A 15851-nucleotide genomic window follows, 5' to 3' on the forward strand; every position below is an offset into this window, starting at 1 on the left:
TCTCTTTCTAGGAGAGTCCAAAGCCACCTTCGCTTCCGTCTGCAAAATGCCCACCAGCAACAGAAGGCCCAAACTGCTCGGCAGGCCGCCACAGGCCCTCCGTGACCCAGCCCCAGCCCCCTCTCCTGCAGCACCCCGAATAACTTACTGTTCCCAAACGTGGCCCGTGCCTTCAAGGCCCTGTGCTTCCACAGCTGAACTCCACAGCCTGCAACCCAGATGCCTCCTCCTCTGAGCAGCCTTCCCGGATGCCTCCCCCAGTGCCCGGAGTCCTTCTGTGCGTTACCGGAGCACTCCGGAGATGCCGCACGTGATCACCCCGGATTGCACCGGTTTCTCCCCTCACCCCAACTGCCAGCCACTCAGGGTTGGGACTGCGTCCCCTAAATTTCTGCAGCCCAGCCAGTGTCTCAGAGTGAACAAAGAAACGTCCGTCGAATGGAAAGTGGGAGGGTCAACGATGCTAACGCGGTTCTTACGAGGGGGAAACCGGGGTTCCGAGGCTCCATGGGAGCCCCGCTTTGAGGGCTTCCACTGTTTCTGACAGAGCCGCACTCCTTGGGCCTCTGGAGACCCGGAGGGAGCACGTGGTAACAATTCCATGACTTCCAGTCTGAGGTCACCGAGCAGGAGGGCACGGAAGAATGACACATACAGGTCATGAGGGATAGTCTTTTAATGAAACTTGCTATTTATATATTTACACACACACACGCGCACACACACACACACACACGCACACACGGAAAAAGAAAACAACAAAAATAGGTATTACAGCTTAATAAAATCACAGCTAGCACTGAGGGCTGGAGGTGACCCGGCAGCACACCCTCCCCGAGGTGCCGTCTACGGGTCTGGAGACAGGACAGCAGGAGGGAGACAGATCGCCTGGCCTGCACCTCGGGGCTTCCTTGTGGTTTGTTCCTGGCATTCAGCCTTTGTGTCCTTCCTGGTAGGGAAAGTTGGGACTGGGGTGGGGTGGGGAGTAGGGGGCGGTCTAGGGCAGGATGAGAAGGGAAGAGGGACCCTGAAGAAGGGTAAATTAGGGCGGGCAGTTAGGAGTCAAACAGGAGCGAGAAGCTTCCATTTGCCCTCCCGGGATCTGGCAGGGGTGAGGAAGGGGAGACAGGTAGGGGGAGCTGGAGAGGAGAGGGAACTTGTTTCTCTCTCTTCGGGGCAGTTCCGCTTGTTCATGTTAATTCCAGTCTAAGCAGGCCCAGAGAGGTTCCAGTGACACGCTAGTGGCTTATGTCCCCGTGGGACAAGTGGCCTAGGATGTGAACGGTAGAGCGGGCAGGAGTTGGGCTCCTCTCAGTAAGACACGGCTCCTGGCTCCCGAGGGGTGATGAAAAGGACGTCGGCCTTGGCGTTGATGCAGTAGGTGACGACGAGAGAGAAGACGAGGATGCCGAAGCCCACCATCAGGGTGATGAACTGCGGGAGGCGTGGGCAGGGAGGGAGAGAGACACTGTCAGAGCCCAGCGTGGTTCTGGATCACCGCTTGGGGCTGGGAGCCAGGACCTCGGGATCCCAGAGCTGGCTCCAGACACCGAGTGCTGAGCAATCACAGACAACGTCTTCCCAACTGGAAGACGGAGTGGCTCCGTTCGAAAAGAGGAGTATCCCTGTTCTTCCTCCACTTTGTATTACTAAGATTTTAAGTATATATTTTTTTAAAAATTTACTTGAGAGAGAGAGAGAGAGAGAGAGAGAGAGAGAGAGAGAGAGAGAGAGAATCCCAAGCAGGCTCCATGCTGTCAGCACAGAGCCCAACACGGGGCTCGAACTCACAGGATCGTGGGATCGTGACCTGAGCTGAGACCAAGAATCAGACGTTTAACCTACTGAGCCACCCCAGAGCCCCTAGATTTTCAGCGTCTTGAAGTTAAGATCCATGACTTTGGTGGCAACTCTCAGGTGGCAACTATGACATACTGGTGATGGGGACTCAATAAACCGTGGCGCCCATGCACACCCTAGTGCCAGCAGCTGGAAATCCCAGCTGGGAGGGAGCTGTGGGGACGCTGCAGGGCGAGGAGCTCCTCCGGGGGGCCCTCCTCCTGGCGGGAGCCCACCTCCGGCGTGAACACACACTCCCTCTGTCGGTGAAGACAGACTTCGCGATGGGGCGTGCGGCAGACAGGGGACGGAGCGGCGGTAGGTTTTTGCGGCAAATGGGAGACGGAAGCAGGTAAGAGGTAAGAGGCAACACAAAGAGTGCAGGGCGGTCTCTGGCATGCCCCTCCCGGCTCACCTCCAGCTCTCTGCTGGCTACCAGAAATATGCGGGCCCGGATGTCTTTCCAGCGGCTCTCAGTCCACGTGGAGTATTCAGTAGAGCCCCACTGCCTCAGTTCAAAGGCAGGGGACAGGGCCCTGGCCAGTCGCGCCGTGGAACGCACACAGCGGGGCAGCCGGTCCGTCTCGTTGGAGTTCAGAGGGCCCTGAACCCACGCGTACTCATACAGCTGCAACGGAAGACCGGCCACAGGGCGGGGCTGAGGCGATCCTCTCTCACCCCGGCCACGCTGTGCTTCTGCCCAGGCTCCTGCCCTCCAACACTCAAGTTCAAGGGGCCGCGTCCCTCCGCCTTGCCATCCCAACTCCTTGGGTCCAACTGGGCCTAGGACGCTGTCCAACTTCCCCCGGGGGTACGGGGCCCTCGGGGCACCTTCGACACCCACTCCCACTCCCACTCACATCCTTGTTTTCACTGGGGACTTTACTTGGATCCTGGCACTGCTCTCGGGGGAGGTCGACCACCTGGCCAGTCAGATTCGCCAAGGCATACTGTACCACGTAGGTGGTGTTGGTGGGGCTGGAGACGGCGATGTAATGCTGAAGAGGCCCATCACCTGAGTGGAGAGCACAGGGGAGGGAGGGTTTGGAGGGTGGAAGGTGGAAGGTGGGTGCGGGTGGGAGGGGAAGGAAGAGCCCGAGGTTGACGGGAGCCAGAGAAGAGAAGGGAACGGATCCCACACGTATCAGGGGAAAGAAAGGAAAACAGGGGAGAAGGAAAGGAAACGAGAAGGAAAAAAAAAAGCAGAGATTAAACCAAGCTGATGACTTTTTCCGTCTCTTGCCTCGGCTAAGGGTGCCATTCCCCCAGCGCGTGCTTACCCAAGTAGGACCTCAGGTCCTGCCTGAGGATGGACTGGAACCAGGAGTTGTTGGCCCTGACCAGGAACCCATAGAGCAGGCGAGTGACCTAGGATTGGGACAGTGAGAGTCAACAAGCCCGTGACCTGGAGCCAAGCAGAGCTCTCAGTGGAGACCTTGTCGCAGGGCGGGAGCCGGGTCGGCCAGGGACTCTGGGGCTGGGGACGCAGAGGCTGGCTCACAAGGATGCCGGAGGCCCACCCGGGAGCACCCTGGAGCAGCAGGAAGCCCCGCCGGCACGCGCTGGCATGCTGGGCTCCCAGGTTCGGGAGAAGGGGTTAAGTGCACTGCAGACGGGACGGCCTGCCGCGTGCACAGAGCCGGAGAGGAGGCGGGCCCCACTTGCCCTTACCGTTTGGGGATCGGCCTGAATGGTGTCACTGAAGTTGGTTCCTCCTGCCAGCTGGTACAGGGCACGTCCCAGCACCGTGGCCACATCCGCCAGGGCCTGTGGCAGGCGGGAAGGGGGGGCTGAACGGCCCACCTCTTCTACCCTCTACAAGAGGGTCTAACCACCTAGAAGACGTTCTAACCATCTTCGCCGTGTTCCCCACGCTCCCGGCCAACCCGGGCGAGTGCTACCTTGGCAGTGTCCGTCACAAAGTTGAGGTCCTCTTCGGGGCTCTGCCACTCGGGGTAGCTCACGTTAATGTTCTCCGCTGTGTCGTAAATGCTCTGGTAATAGCTGCCGGGAGAGCGGGCATGAGCCTCGGCCACACTCAGCCAGGGCCCTGCCCCGGTCCTCCCTCACAGGCCCTTCATGTAGGAGCCTGGCGTGTCTTTTCATCGTCCGAGGGGAAGGAACAGAAAATGAGGGTCCCATACTGAAGAGGGTGTGGAGAGGCAGAGCAGTGAAATACAAGGACCTTCCGGAGAGACAAGGTAGAAGAGGCAGATGAGATCAGAAGGCAGGAGACTCCCTTCCTGGGAGGTCTTCAAACAGAAGAGACACTTCCCCAGAGTTTGGGCTGGAGACGGCTGAGAGGACTTTTGGGGAGCACGCCCCACATCACCAGAGGTTGGATGACGGTTCCAATGAACGGGAACATTGAGGGCGCCTGGGGGCCGAGGGGGATGAACGGGTCTTTCCCAGACACACGACACTGCCCTGGGTCCAAGCACTGTATGCTCCCTGGGGAGCCCCGTGAAGGCAGAGCTTAGAAGAGAAGCTTAGAGGAGAGCTCCCAGCCTTCAGCACCAACAGATGCCGGCCCCACATAGAATCAAGGCCAAATGTGTGCAAATGAGGACTATCCCTTCACCCCGAAGCGATGCCGGGGTCAGACATGGTGCAGACGGCTGACCTCAGGTGCTGAAAGTGTCCCTGCCCTAAATGAGCAAGAAGGTGCTCCTTGGCTGGGGTCGGAGAGCCAGAGCATAAGCAGTGTTACTCAGAAACCCATTTGGCCTCATGGACGAGGGGAGGGAAGCTGGGAACCTAGCAATCTGGCCCGAGTAAGAAGTCCCATTAGCCCAGGGCTTAAGTTAGGGGCTCTTTGGGGTGCCCAGGACCAGGAGAGAGGTGACTAACAGAGCCTCACCCCATATCTCTGGAGTCCCCTCAGCACAGGGGACGCTTTTACCCCAAAGGCAAGAACACGTTACATTTCAGAGTGTGAGTGTTGTCTGCGTCCCGCTCGGCACCCTTGGGCAGGCCCCAGACCCGGCCAGCTCTCTGTCCTCAGGGCGCTCCTGTTGGGGATGCTGCCCTCTGCTGGCAGCCCCAAGGACCCAGGCCTCGGGAGAGCTGGGGGAGGCGGACCAAGCACGGAAAGGCTGAGGGGGCCCGTGTTCTAAGATGACATCAAGTCACACGAGGCGACCGGCTTAGGTGCGAACAGGTCACTGAGCAAAGAACACAACTTGACCTGAGATTTGGAGGGGTGCTGTGGGGAGAGGGGAGAGGGGAGAGTGGTGATCTTCCCTGACACAGGAGACACTCCCCCCTCCGGACCCCAGACCACAGGACAGATTCTCTGGGAGAAGGAAGAGGGTGTGGGCTCGGTGGCTCTTACTGGTTACGGAAGACAGCAGAGTGGTCGGCAAGGACGACACCAGAGATGTTCCGAGCCCGAAGAAACCTCTGCAGAGAAGACGGCGGGAGGGGCTGGGACTGGTTCGGCCTCCGGAGGACCACAGCAGGGACGCCGGCCCCGCTCTTCTCCAGGGTGCTCAGGAGGGCCTCCACCTGGGGGGGGAGGGGTAGCTCAGGGGAGGCTGCGGACAGGGAAGCCGGACGCATCTTCTAGGCCCACGACGCTCCCGCCAAGTCCCAGGTTCGTAGTGCTGCCCCCGGCCCTCCTGCACCCCAACTCCTCAAGCCTTTCAGGATCCAGGCTCTGAATGTCCTGCAACTCCAGCTGTGTCATCCTCACTAGACGCTTAATTTCCTACTCTGGCCAAACTGGAGGAACAAGTAACAACGCCAAACTACACCGAGTGCCACCCAAAAGCCCAGGGCGGGGAGGGCGCTGACACTGGAGTGGCAGGAACCCCATGAGAAAAACAGGCCCAAAGCTGGACCCTGAGAGGAGGGAGGGTCTTGAACAAGTGGTGAGGAGCCTGGAGGACGGTTTGGGTAGAGGGTCCGACACAGCCAGGAACCGAGCAGGGTAGCCCGGACAACCGGGCAGCAGAGAGGGAGGGGCCGGTCACATCCGGGCCCTCTGCGGGGCATGGAGGCGGGGAACCGCCCACCCCAGGGAACCGGGGCCACGAGCTGCGCTCACGGTGCTTCCTGCGGAGCTGGAACAGCCACGCTGTTCATCCTTGAGCTGGTACCCCGCCTGAGGTCCTGTCTCACAGGCCCTGGGGGGTGGCGGGGGTCAGGCCCGGGTGAGGGGTGCCCACATTCTGAGCCGTTGAAACAGAGTGAGGCGGAAAGATGCTCAGATTACCTGATTGTGTACAGACTCATTTTTCTGGGACATGGGGTCTGTGTGCATCCAGAGCTCTAGAGAATTCCTTAAGGCCACCTGGGGGAGGATGAAGAAACAACACTTGGTTGCTCGCGGGGGCCCGTGCCCCGAGACCAGAGGAAGGAGGAAGGTCAGAGAAAAGTCAGGGAAGAGGCAGTGGCAGGGAGGACAACGAACAGCGGAGGAGGAGGCGGGAGGGGGAGGAGGACACACGCAGCACACCTGTCCCAGCTCCACGAAGGAGTCAATGTTCTCTAACTGCACAGGAAACTTGCCCTTCTCCATGTCATACACCATCCTGGAGCTGCCGATGTAGTCAAACGTCTCCTGACGGCGAAGACGGGCGGGAAAGGGGACAGAGATTCCCAAGGGTCGGGGCAGGCTCAGTCTCCGGAGGCCAGATCACCAGGGCTCAAGGCACGAAGGCTACGGTCTCGTGTCACCGCAAGTGCTGGCCGGCTTATGCGGTCACGTGACCTCACCCGCCTCCCTGCCCGGCCTCCCAGCTGTGACTATTCCTCATGTGTGTGCATCACAGGACTTCTCGAGCCCAGAAATGGGGAGAGCAACCTCGGTAAAGGCCCGAGGCGAACATCAGCTGTTATGTGCCTGCTTCCTGCCTCTCCCTCCCCTCCGCCGCGCGGCTGCCCTCCCCTTATTCCAAGGCCAGGCTGTGGGGGCAGTGAGGGGAGGGGGCAGGAGCCTCAGGGCTCTTGGGTGGAAGTGGCAGTGAAAGAGTCCAGAGAATAAAAGCAAAAGGCTGCCTCCCAGAGATCGCATCAGCGGGGGAGCGAGGGGGCGGGCAGCACACTGATTCCGATTCCAGGCCAGGGTGTGAAAGCTTCCTAAGATGTGTGACTCTGGGGGGAGACACGTGGAGACACCTCCAGAAGCTCTTTGCCGAATGACAACTCAGGTCAAGTGCCCAGATCGTCCCCAAACGATAGCCACTCTCACATTTACCCTCCCTGCTGTCCTGCCCCTCCCGGCCTACCCCAGCAGAAGAGCCCCTACCCCTTGGAAGAAGACAAACATGACATTGCGGGGAAGGGTCAGCGCATCAGGTGCCTTCTGCAAAGCTTCAGCGGCAGCCAGCTGGGTGACGAAGGAGGCGACGGCACTTTCAGCCCCTGGGGCCACGTTCCAGAAAAAGGAACGACTGTCCAGCTGGGTACAGTGGAAAAGGCAGGGGAGGCAGGCTTTGAAAATGGCAATTAGGACCGGGCCCCAGGCTCCCTCTCCTATTCCAGCCAAGGGAATGTGTGTGTCCTGGGACAATGGCCATACGAGGGGGCCCCACGGCCCAGACCCCTCTTCCCTGGAGGCTCCCCAGCACAGCGACTCTGAAACGTGATACGCCCGCAAGAGGCCCCCCAGCCCTTTGGGCGCCAGCCCTGTCCACCCTGACCAGGGGCCCGCACTCACCCGGGTGGCAGCGACCACAACCCTGTCATCAGGCTCTAATGCCCCAGATATATTTATAGGCTTAAGCATGCTCCACACGTTGTAGTCGGACAGGGGGTCACAGACGATTTCTGAGCAGGACAGAGTGAGAGAGCGACAGAAGTTAGGGAGAAGCCACAGAGAAGGCCTGGAGACGCCTCTGACTGCTGCCCTGTGGACCCTGTCAATCATTTCCTGCCTCCACTGCTTTAAGTTGGTTTCTCTGCCCTGTCCACTGCAGGGACAAGCGGCCTCAACTGTTCGGAATTGTTCCCGCCTCTCTCGCCCCGTGCTCCCTGCCTGAGCTCCCCCCTTCCCAGGTCCCCAGCACAGTCGCCGGGCGTCGGGTCTGTCCTACCTGGGTTGATGCTGAAGGTGCTCTGGATGGAGCTGCGCCGCATACAGGTGACAGTGCTGATGACAGCGTGCATGTGGGAGAAGAGCTGCATGGCGCACAGCGGGAAGGTGGGTGCCGAGCCGTTGGGGCTCAGGTTGTGATCGCGATAGCACTAGGAGGGGAGATGGGCCCCACTGAGGCAGCTCGCGTGGAATCCCTCCCATGCTTCCCTGGAGGGCCCGGGCCCACCCCGACGCTCGCTCGTCAGTCCCTGAGCTATAGTACAAAGCCAGGATGTGTAAGGTCTGAGAGAAAACCTCACCAAGAGATGCAAAGGGGCACAGACTCAATGACTGAGTTGGGGCGGACGGAGTGTCCCCATCCCAAACAGCCTGGCCCAAGTTCCCAACGTGATTAGCTGTCAACTGTGCTGAACCAAACATCAAAAATCAAATTCAAGACAGCTTGGACATCAACTCACCATGTAACTTTGGAACAAATCTAACCGCTCTACGGGTCAAAACAAAGAAGCTAGGCCAGAATTAAAGATTATTGTAATTCAGAACATTCAGAAGCCTCTGAGCTGAATCTCTCGCAGTTCCCAGTCTGATGATCTTTTTCCCACACTCGGGGTTCCTAACCAGGGCACACCTTATTTCAGATCAAGTAGAGTTTATGTTCTCTTCCAGCCTAACAGCCATCAATGCTGGAAGAAGAGGCAGGAGAGAAATGGGAAGGGAAAGGCGAGAAAAATAAACGTATTGGCTTTTCTTGGAGCATCTACCATGCAGAGGTGCCCTGGTGGACGAGGCCTCCAGGCGGGCGGAGCTCCTACGAGATTTCTCTTTGCTAGGAGCTGGCAGCCGTTACCTGCTTGATGACCTTGGTTTCATTTTCATCTTCAAGAAGGAAGATGGGGAAGCTAAAGTCTTCATAAGCCAAGCCGTCGCCTAGGGGGTTCCACGGGATTTCTCTGCAGTGAGCAAATTCTGGCCCATACGAGTTGGAGTAAATGCCTGAAGGGGAGGATGGGGGACCGGCTGTTGGGACACTAAGCATTCAGGGCCTGAGTGAGGGAGGAAGGCTAGGATGTCGTAGGGTCGGGACCAAGAGCTCCAAAGGAAAGGGGGACTCAAGGAAGCAAGCATCAACCTGTCACCACCTACAGGGAAACAGACACTGGTATCAGGGTGTCCTGGGCTGGCTGGTTAGGGATCGGGGCCTATGACAGAAAAGGAGGATGGAGGGAAGTGGACGAAGGGGAAGCAGCAGAGGAAGCGATGAATGGCAAAGACAAAGAAACACTGTCTTCTGTTTGGGAGTCAGCTGTTCACACCACACACAGACAGACGCATCCCTCCAACCCTCCAAAGACACGAGACTGAAGCACCAGTGAGCTCTGCGTGACGGGAGGTCCCCTGATCCTCCGGGGCTCTTACCAAACCCATCATTGGGACACTGCACACTAGGAGAGGAGCCCGACGCAGGCCTGGGTTTGGCCAAGGACACTGCAAGGCCAGCGATCCGGCTGGTTGTCCCCTTCAGCTTCTCCATCAGATTCCTGGGACAGGGAGGGAGTGCCATGGAGGAAGACTGGGAAGGTTACCCCTAGCCCAGTATCTTGCCCCCAGGGATGGAAACAAATGGGAAACTAACGGAATCCAAACCTTTGACTCCTTGTTGAACACACGCGGTGTGTTGACTCTACTCCTAAAGAAGTGAAAACCCCCCCACCCCAACTGTTAACTCGTTTCTTGCCTCTTTTCTGTCTCTAACTCCTTTTTTTTCTTTCTTTCTTTCTTTCTTTCTTTCTTTCTTTCTTTCTTTCTTTCTTTCTTTCTTTCTTTTTTTAAGTAAGCTCTACACCCAATGTGGGGCCTGAACTCACAACCCAGAGATCAAGAGTAGCATACTCTATCCGCTGAGCTAGCCAGGGGCCCCTGCTGTCTCTAACTCCTAACTCCTAACTATGACCCAACCTGAGCTTCGGCTTCATCTCATCTACCCTGTCCCTGAGTGCCCCTATGGGCCCTCCCTCCTGCCTGGGGTCTTTACTCACTGGACCCTATTTGTAAGGTCACCCAGACGACCCCTCTGATGGGGCAGGTTTTCTTCCGAGACTCACTCTCGCCTCCTGCCCTGATCGGACCAGGGCAGCCAAGCGAACCTTTATACACAAGTGTGGGGATGGCCCCCCAGATCTTCCCGGCTGTGGCTTCCCTGAAGGCACACGCAGTTCTTACCTGGTGAAGAGCTCGCCCTCCAGCAGAACCACATACGGGGGGTTGGGGCCGTCAGTCAGCACCCACTGCAGGTCCCTTTCTTTCTCCACCACGTGGAGGATCCCTGTGTCCCCGCTAACGGAAGCTGCCAGGACAGAATGGGCTCAGATTAAAGCTCCCGCAGTTGACAACTCTGCCTCTGCCTCACTGATTCTGCAGATCACTTATCTCCCAAACATGGCACCAGACACTGGGTTAACGCAGCCACCTCCAGACTTGGGCTTGAGCTGAAGAGCTGACTCCCCCAGCTCCACCTGAAGGCGACCAGCAGGGACTGGAGGACGAGACAGCCTGAGAAGTCTACTCACTTGCTAAGTCTCAGAAAGGTCGTACGATCATTCTCTCACCCTCTTCCCTCAACCTCATTTAGCCACATGTACACATTTCCAGAAGAGGAGACAGCATGGTTTTCAAACCTGTATTTTCTCCAGGAAATGGCAGGCTTTAGATCTCTGGCTCAGAGTTCTAGCACTGAATCTTCCTGTGTGAAGACATATGTGCAGACTCCCTTGAGCTGAGGACAATTCCTGGGTCTCTGTTCCTTTGCCCTATTTGGGAATGACTTTACTTGCTTTTAGCCTGTTTTAGGCAGGGTTACTCAAGAACTTTGAGATCTCTAGAAGAGAGCTTCCCAACTGATGGGTCTTGATGGGTTAGGGACGAGCTGATATTGACCCCCCTCATTTCTGGGGACTGAGGGCCTCCAGAGACCCTAGGCTGGTCACTCCCAGCCAGGAGCGGACTGACCCAGTACCCAAAGATGCCCTACAAATACCATACGTCTCCATATATGCCAGGATGCCATACAAATACTATTTTCTGTATCTCACGAACGACAAAGATCGGGCAGCGCTGCGGTAAAGGATGGGTAATCCATCGTCCAGAATGCCTTGAATTCTATGCAGCAGTGCCTGTCGCGTCCCTTGTGATCCACGTGGAGACATCCTACCATCTCCCCACGAGCCTTCTCGCCAGTGAAAATTCCTACCATGTATGAAAAGTCGCATATTGTTTTAGAGCAATAGTTCTCAACCCTAGTTGAATCACTGTGGAGTTTTAAAAAATACAGACGCTTGGGCCTTTTCTCAGACCTACTAAATTAAAGTCTCTGAAGGTGAGGCCCAGGTACGTGTACTTTCAAAACTTGCCACATGATTCTTTATTATACCTAGCCAGTCGTGAAAACTACAGCTCTAGATCAAGGCACTGAAATATTTATAATTTGCACAAGACAAAGAAAGACCTTAAGCACTTCCAGACTGCCGGCCAGGTAGAAGTTTTCTTCTGTGGGATTTGGCAAAATCGAGACACGGACCCAAGTCCCCAACATTCAACTATGTCTTCCACGTGGTAAGTACCCAGTAAGTTCATGTGGATGGTGATAACAATAAACTTTAGAGGAATATCAGGACCTGGAATAACCGTAATAAAGACTTAGCTACCACCAGCAGTTCTAAGTCTGACAAAAGGCAACGGTCCTTGGCGTAGAAAACCCGGAAAAAGGAAAAGCTGTTCTGACAAACAAAATATATATAGCTTCAGCTCCAAGGAGGACAGGGAAAAGATAAGCCAGGACGCTGGAATAAAACACCTGGATTCTAATCTGGATTCCAACTGGTGACTGTATAGTCCAGAGTAACTTGCTTACTTTTTCTGGGCCTTCCATGAAGAGAAACTTTTTCACCCTTATTCATCTCATACCTTGGAGAGAGATTTAAAAAGGAAGGAAAGGAAAGGAACCAACAGAAAACCCTCTTTGAACACTTTAAAGGGGCCAATAGGGGTGCCTGGGTGGCTCAGCCGGCAGAGCACGTGACTCTTAATCTCTGGGTTGTAGGTCTGAGCCCCACATTGGGTGTGGAGATTGCTTAAAAATAAGATCTTTAAGGGGCGCCTGGGTGGCACAGTCGGTTAAGCGTCCGACTTCAGCCAGGTCACGATCTCGCGGTCCGTGGGTTCGAGCCCCGCGTCAGGCTCTGGACTGATGGCTCAGAGCCTGGAGCCTGCTTCCGATTCTGCATCTCCCTCTCTCTCTGCCCCTCCCCCGTTCATGCTCTGTCTCTCTCCGTCTCAAAAATAAATAAAAGTTAAAAAAAAAAAAAAATTTTAAAAAATAAGATCTTTAAAATAAAATAAAGTAAAATCAAATGAGCCCATAGAAACAGAGCAGTATAATCAGAAAGCCAAACCAGATCTTTCTCTCCTTACGTTTACCATGCTAGCAAGCCTAATTAAAGAGGGTGTAGCTTGCTCGGGACGGACAAATACGAAGCAAGACTTAGAAATAAGCTGAAAAGGAGACGAGCTCTTAATGAGGAAGTGGCCAGAGTCCAGCCCCTCCCCTCTCCTTTCTGTGCTGGCACTTGGCTCACTCCTAGAGGCTACTGCTTTGCTTCCCACAGGGCTGCTCTCAGAACACGAAGCCGACTGACTCAGTCCCACAGAGGGCATCTTAAGAGCACACCTCCAGGAAGACAGGGTCCTAGCGTTTTGGCACGAAGAGTGGAGCTCCGGCAAGACCAGCAGTCTGATCTCAGCCCACACTTGGACCTGGCTCCCTTCTACGCACAAACCCCGTTGGAGAATGGAGTCCGAAAATTTCACTTGGAACCGTTTGGAACCAGTTAACCTACCTCCAGCAGGGACACGGTACGGTGGACACAGAGCGCGGCTCAGGGAAGGCCGGGCAGGAAACGAGTTAAGTGCCACATTAATCAGGTCCTTCACTTCTCAGCGTCTGTGTCCGCCTACCAAACTAGGAGGTTTCAGGCAATCACGCAGGACTCCTGAGACCGTAGTACTTACTCAGCGTCATCAATAAATGTAGGAGATAGTCTGACTTTCAGCTTTGTGCAGGTACGTTCTAACCATTTTTATAGGCGTTCACTGAAATTCAGAGGTGACCGATATGGTGACGAAGAAGCCATGATCTGACTCTAAGTTTCCTGCTTACCGCAGAACTACATTCGGACAGAGCAATTATTCACAGAACAAAACATGAAGAAGAGAGGCTATGTAGCAGAGGAACTGGGGTTCGGCCTTCACATCTCTGCTCTTTCTACTTCCATAGTTTTAGAACCATACTGTCATGGTACCCTGTTTTGGGACACATTTACAAAGCACAGAGACGAATCCAAATGCTTCACTAATTCCTCCTGCAACTATCTGGCTTTCTCAATGCCTTCCTTTCAAATAGACTACTGCCTTAAAGAAGTCCACTTTGGTTCCAAAAAGATGGTGCAGGTGACAACGGACTCATAGACTATGAGACTCCTTTCTCCTTAGAAAACAGTACAGTTTTCTACTTTAGTGGATGCTAAGTGTCCTGACTTAGAACCTGAACCATGGGGCTCAATTCCTAGCCTCATCACTTAATAGCCTGATGATCTTGGGAAAGTTACTCAACTTCTCGCAGTCTCCATTCTGTCATTTGCAAAATGGGGACAATAAGAGAATCTACTTCATGGGGCTGTTGTGATGGTTCAATGAGATGCACACGCACGAGGCTCAAGTAAGCAGCACTTACTAAGCATTAGCTCCTATTAATTATCTTGCCTGGTTTGACAAATGGCTCTCTGTCACCTCCTACCCACACAGCCTAATTTGTGTGCTGAGACTCCCAAGCAGGACTTGGATCTTGAGATCTAAGGCACAGATTTGAAATATCATTGGCCACAGGGGTGCCTAGGTGTCTCAGTCAGTTAAGCATCTGACTTCGGCTCAGGTCATCACCTCACGGCTCGTAAGTTCGAGCCCTGCATCGGGCTCTGTGCTGATGGCTCAGAGCCTGGAGCCTGCTTCAGATTCTATGTCTCCCTCTCTGTCTGCCCCTCCCATGCTCATGCTCTCTCTCTGTCTCTCAAAAATAAATAAACGTTAAAAAAATAATAATAAAAAAAGAAATATCACTGGCCACAACACAAATCCCAGCCTCAACTCACATTGGCAGCCAATCTGATGAGTGGCGTTGAGCAGACGGACACAAGGAGCTGTTTTATTTAAGGAGATGTAGATCTTCCTCTCCACTGAGTTTCCCCTGCACAAACCTGCTCAGAAGACAAAAAGTGTTAGAAGAAGAGAGGCATTGGCACTAACAAGTCCTTAGCTCACCGTATGGCTTGGGTATATCATACTTCCTAAAAAATTTTTTTAATCTTTATTTTTGAGAGAGAGAGAGAGAGAGAGAGAGAGAGAGAGAGAGAGAGAACGTGAGCAGGGGAGGAACAGAGAGAGAAGGAGACACAGAATCTGAAGCAGGCTCCAGGCTCTGAGCTGTCAGCATAGAGCTCGACACGGGGCTCGAACCCACAAACTGCGAGATCATGACCTGAGCTGAAGTTGGACCCTTAACCGACTGAGCCACCCAGGCGCCCCTGGGTATATCATACTTTCTAAAGTGGGATTAATGTCCATCCTTCTCACTTTCTGGACACATTACTGGATCAGGTGAATCATAGCGCCCAGCTATGTGCCCCAGAAAGTTATTACAAATTCCAATCAGAACAGCTGATATTGAAGCTAAAAGAAAGAAAACTTCATTTCCTAAAAGAAAAGGCATGTAACCTCAGATGTCCCAGTTTCCGGTTGCACGGGTGAGCATACTTCTGCTTTCTACCTTGCATGTGCATGTACCTTGCACCCTCGTTAATGAAAGGGTGCCAGTGTAAGAATATAGATTATGATAAAACATCTTTGAGACATTTTTCCAGGAATCTGAACAGAATTGGGAGAAACCTTATGCCACAGATCTGTCAATTAATCTAACATCCACAGGTCGTTTGTGTGTGGCTACAGTGTGGGGCGACTATAATTTCTCCTCTGGGGAATCTCTAAAGATAATATGAACTTGAGGGGAGGTATGGTCACAGTTACATACAGACACGTTCGCATTTTAGGGCTTGACCAACTACAAAGACCTATGCCAGGACATACATGCGTGTAAGCAAACGTTTCTGCACGCTGTAAATGCCTGAAGTTTCTTGAATCACTATTCCACGGTCTAAACAGTTAAGAGGACCCATACCCTACCTTTGTCTCACTTCACTGATAAGACAAACTGAGGCAAAACACAGGGACACCGGCCGATGGTGGAATCAACAGAGGAGGGAATGAGGAATCCACTTAGTGAAGCACCGCCCTGCACCCACAGAACGAGGCCGCTTTTGTCTCGGACTAAACGCACTGGGAAGAGGCTGAACTGACACCTGTCCTTTCCGACAGGGGGTGGGGTGGCTCCGGCCGTGGAGAAAACGAGGCAGGCGGACAGTCAGGCTGGAAGTCCGGGAAGAGGCCCGGAGGAGGAAATGGGGCGACACGACGTGCCGCGGGGTAGAAGGGGGGGCCCTCAAATCAAATCCAGGCAAAGAAGTGGGGGGGGGGGACTTCTGTCGTGGGAACGAAAGAGAAAGGATTTACAGGGTGGGGGCACAGAGGAGCAGAGGGGCCAGAAGGGGGGACGGCGGCGCTCGCGGCCCGGCCGGTCCCGACGGCTCTCCTAACACACCGGAGCTCACGCGCGGGGGGAGGCCTCACCTGCCAGCAGGACGCAGAAAGACAGAAGGCGAAGAAGACTCCGACTGCCCGGGTCGGCCACAGAGCCGCCCCCAGCCGTGGCCATCTTGCCTCTCGGCTGAGCGGAAGCCTCCCCTCCCCTCCAGCCCGGCAGTGGCTTCTCTAGGCCAACGCTGGTGCCGTCTCTGTGGTCCGGAGCTCC

The 15851-nt window shown here is 54.9% G+C and overlaps 1 protein-coding gene across 1 annotated transcript; it reads right to left on the reverse strand.

The window, feature by feature from the left end:
* Positions 1–658: 658 nt before the first annotated feature.
* On the reverse strand, positions 659–15821 carry NCSTN (nicastrin). The gene is made up of 17 exons (XM_047839735.1): positions 15671–15821; positions 14080–14184; positions 10100–10223; positions 9296–9417; positions 8727–8872; positions 7878–8028; positions 7502–7611; positions 7091–7243; positions 6299–6403; positions 6056–6133; positions 5174–5346; positions 3741–3843; positions 3511–3606; positions 3120–3207; positions 2700–2854; positions 2255–2467; positions 659–1434 (listed from the first exon to the last, which is right to left on the reverse strand). Exons 1-17 carry the CDS (start codon positions 15753–15755, stop codon positions 1312–1314), a joined length of 2130 nt encoding a protein of 709 aa, XP_047695691.1. The 5' UTR covers positions 15756–15821; the 3' UTR covers positions 659–1311.
* Positions 15822–15851: the final 30 nt, after the last annotated feature.

This window comes from Prionailurus viverrinus, chromosome F1 (assembly GCF_022837055.1).
Source record: "Prionailurus viverrinus isolate Anna chromosome F1, UM_Priviv_1.0, whole genome shotgun sequence".
NCBI lineage: Eukaryota > Metazoa > Chordata > Mammalia > Carnivora > Felidae > Prionailurus > Prionailurus viverrinus.